We start from the raw sequence: 4,331 nt of genomic DNA on the forward strand, positions 1-4,331 counted from the left end.
GAAAAACGTGGACATGGGTGGGGGTTGGGATTTATTATTTAATATTAATATAATTTAAATGAATTTCACACTTTTGGCCCTCTAAATTTTAATTTACTTTAAAACAGAATTTAAAATAGAAATACAAACTAGACCATGAACTTTGAAGTGTTTTAACGTTTCATTACTTGGATAATTTGCATATTATACCCTCATAATTTGCACATTGTTTACTTTAATAAAATTTTAAATCTCGGAGTTTCGTTATTTGAACAAAACGAATAGAAACGAACGAATTATAATCATCATGAATATTATATAAATAATGAACACCAAACACGAATGCATTGAAACGACATAACGGGTCGGCTTAACGAATTCAAATACAAATACAAAAAAAATTGACGAATGTCACATTATTGTTACTATAATTTGGAGATTGTATTTGATTATGTTTCATTGTATTTATCTCATTGTACGCCAATATATAGTTGATTACTAATACATAATAATACTTCATGATGTTTTAATTATTATACATGGCATCAAAGCCTTAGGGTCATGTCATGTTTCTTTATCTTCTTCTCATTCTCGCCTTTGCCGCGGGGACGTTTGTATACACATATATAGTTAGTTGACTACGGTCTACCTGCCGCCCTTTTTTCATCAGCCACTTAAATTATGATCTACCACCACCTACTGCAGTCTTCTTCGCGACGCTCATGACCTAATTTGGTAGTCTCGTTAGATCTACACGCCTATGGGCCGAAGTAAACACCACCACCATGAGTATTATTCCCGGTTCATTTTTTGATCACCGCCTTCGGTATCCTAAAGAGCCTATGATATTTTTCTTTCTATCTGGTTCCGAGCATATTTACAAAACCCGTTTTTGAAACGATTTTTTGATCTTTAGTTTTTTTTTCTTTTTGTATATTTAGTTTTTTATCCCATCCATGAAGGTTTATTTTTTCCTTTGTAATTTCTTGAGTTTTTTCTCCATATTTTTTTCGATAAAAGAAAAGGTTTTATTTGTTATTATGTTGTTGTTGTGTTGCCAAGTTGTTGCACTCTAGTCTGAGCGTTGCACTCTAGTCTGAGCGTCCGATTTTCTACTGTTATGACTGCGGGAAAATATTAGAGAATATAATATTAGCGTTTGAGTATTATATTGTTATCATAATTTGAAAATTGTATTTTAATTATATTTCCTTGTATTTATCTCATTATACGTCTATATATAGTTGGTTACTAGCTAATATATAAGTATAACACATCACGAGGTTTTCGTTATTCTACTTGAAGGGTTGTTGCCCTTGGAGCAACAAGATTGCTCGACCCGGATTCTTCCAACGAAGCAATAATTGCAGTCACTTTGGGATATATTTAGCTCCGGGTATATTTCTACATAACGCTATTGCATCGGGTACTTCTACATAAAACTGCATGAATTCTACAAGTTTTACAAATTAATATTACTATTAACTATTAAGTACTGACCCCTCTAGATTTTAATATTAAAAGGAATACAAAAAAGCAACGGGTCAACCCTTTTACTTGTTACATGGATCCTTGACGTATATTTAACTGACCCACTTGAACCCGAATCTCGTTTTTGGCTCATCATGTATGACTAGGTAATATTTCTGTTAGTGTACCATCTTAACATTTTCAGCACTTGTGCTTAGTTTAACTATGGATGGACCCCGCTTAAAAAATGTACAAGTATAACCATCTGCTGTCAATACATCGTGTACTCTAAATAAAAAGATGCCCTTCATCTGAGCATATCGCTGACCCCTTCAAATCTTCAATAGCTAATGAAGTATACTATTATAAATTATATTAAATGGTTTCATGCTGTTTTGTCATTAGTGATTAATTAGTTTTTGTGTTCTTTAATCTACCCGACCTATTTTTTGCCTGACCCACTATTGGATTCCTTTCAAAACTCATGAACCCACCATTGCCAATCGATGCGTCACCATAATGAATTCATCTTTAATACTGCTTAATGAATCATCACAGATTTAATACTGCAACATGAAAAAACAAGATTTCTAAACCCCTTGAAAGATATATAAATACAAGCAGACAAAAAGCTTCAAATGCTTTATTGATTACTAACAAACAGGGTTCCAAGATATATGATTTATAAAAAAAGAAAATGCAAAGAAAACAAGAGAATAAAAAGTGGTTTATATCATAAGTAAAACTTTGCATCAGCTAATCTTTGAGAAGGTATAGCAACCAATGGTTTCCTTTTCTTGGTCACAAATCCAAACTCATCAGAAAGCTCAAAATCTTCATCCTTAGGCACGCTCCACTCAAAAGAATGCAAGAGGGACGCCAATATATACGTCAGCATCTTTTCTCCAAGGGGGATTCCCGGGCATATTCTTCTTCCTGATCCAAATGGTAAAAACTTCAAATCATTTCCCCTGTAATCCATTTTTCGGTTCAAAAATCTATCTGGTTTAAACTCCAATGGATTGATCCAGTTCTTGGGATCCCGTTGGATCGCCCAAATGTTCATATATACAATACTACCCTTTGGTATTGTGTATCCGCCCAACGTGCATGATTCATCTGGGCATCTCTGGATTAAAAGAGGAAGAGGTGGGTGTATCCTAAACGTCTCCTTAACAACCGCATCTAAATATTGTAACTTTGGTAGATGATATTCTTCAACAATATTGTTCATACCAATAATCTCTGTTATTTCTTCCTGGATCTTAGTCTTCACATCTGGATGTTTCAAAATCTCTGCCATCACCCACTCTACCATTGTTGATGTTGTGTCTGTTGCTGCTGCCAAAACGTCCTGATGTAACATTTTTTGATTGTTTAGAAATTCAATAACAAAAAAAAAAATAGAAGTAACAGAATAAATATAAAAACAACAAACGTATCCAGTAATTCCCACAAATAGCAAAAGCTATTAGCAGGGTCTGGGGAGGGTGTGATATAGGCAAACCTTACTTCTATCCATGAGGACAGAGAGGCCGCTTCTAGAGAGACTCCCCGGCTCCAAAGCAAGCAACATACAAACATACATATACCAATAATAACAAAATAATTGGGCCTTTATTATAAACTTACAAATAATAGGGCCTTTATTTGATCGATGTCAATTGACGTTGAAGCATCTTTCTGGTCTTTAAGCTCTAACATGACCTGGAGAAAATCCTTCCTTACATCAACTGCACCTCCCACTTTTCTGGCGTTAAGATCGATTCTTTTTTCAATTATATGGTCAAATACCCTATCAAGCTTTTCCATTTGCTTCTGGGTTTCTTTTTGTCTTCCTTGAAGATCAAATCGTGATAAAATCGGTATAAAATCGGAGATATTTGGTTCTCCCAGTAACTCAACAATCTTGCACTCAACTTCTCGAAACCCATCTAAAATGCCCCCAAAATCGCTACAACCACATAACATGCTCGTTACAACATTAAGTTCCGTGTCAAAAGCAATTTCATTAATATTAACCTTTGTGCCCATCCTAGCATAAATATTCCTTACTGTTTTTCTCACCTCATTTACTCTAAAATCATGACAAGCATCAAGATTTGAATTGCTCAACACTTGGCTAACCAAGAGTTTCCTCATGTTACGCCAGTGTGTGTTGTTGGACCATGCAACATCAATACCACCATAGGTCATAGTTAATGCTGTGATCGGAGGATTACGATTAGCAAAGGTCTGGTCGAGTTCACGAACCACAACTTTTGCTAGGTCCACAGAGTTTACCACAACATGTAACTTACTTCCGAGCCACAGGCTAAAGATAGGACCATATTTGTGAGCCATCTCGGTGAATCTTTCGTGTAAGTTAGAGCTCAAAAATGGAAGGTATCCGAAAACCGGTATGCCATAGGGGCCTGGTGGTAACCGATTTCTTCCGTTTTTTGTAGATGAGACAACGTGTTTGTACCAAAGAAGTACCAGTGTTGGAACAAAAATGGTAAGAATTGTGCGAGCAAGCTCGTCTCTATTGTTTTCGACTTTCCACCACCATGACCAGTAGTTGATCATTGTGAGATAAGTCTTATCTTTGAAATCTGATTTTGGTTGTGGTATAATGATACGAAAGTATGAATTAAAGGTCGTTATATATAAAGCAGTAGTGTATTCTTCACCATATATATATGAGTTGTCGTGTGAGAATACATGACTACTAAGTGGCCACCCACATGTAGGCGGATGATATCATGATACTGTTGATAGATTTGGAACCTTCCTACCAAATGGGACTTATCTTTAAAATGCACTCAAGACAGTAACAACACACATATTCTTTTTTCACAATTAGAGAATAAGATAGTTTTACAGTATTTTTAGGTGTGTAT

At 35.2% G+C, this 4,331-nt stretch overlaps 1 protein-coding gene across 1 annotated transcript; it reads right to left on the reverse strand.

Annotated features, from left to right (window-relative positions):
- Window positions 1–2,182: 2,182 nt before the first annotated feature.
- LOC143626136 (cytochrome P450 76C1-like) lies at window positions 2,183–4,064 on the reverse strand. The gene is made up of 2 exons (XM_077096299.1): window positions 3,082–4,064; window positions 2,183–2,803 (listed from the first exon to the last, which is right to left on the reverse strand). The coding sequence occupies exons 1-2, from the start codon at window positions 4,015–4,017 to the stop codon at window positions 2,183–2,185; spliced, it is 1,557 nt and encodes a 518-aa protein (XP_076952414.1). The 5' UTR covers window positions 4,018–4,064.
- Window positions 4,065–4,331: the final 267 nt, after the last annotated feature.

The sequence above is a fragment of the Bidens hawaiensis genome, unplaced genomic scaffold (genome assembly GCF_021521415.1).
Source record: "Bidens hawaiensis isolate Kalapana, Puna unplaced genomic scaffold, B.hawaiensis_p1.1 tig00004283_1, whole genome shotgun sequence".
NCBI lineage: Eukaryota > Viridiplantae > Streptophyta > Magnoliopsida > Asterales > Asteraceae > Bidens > Bidens hawaiensis.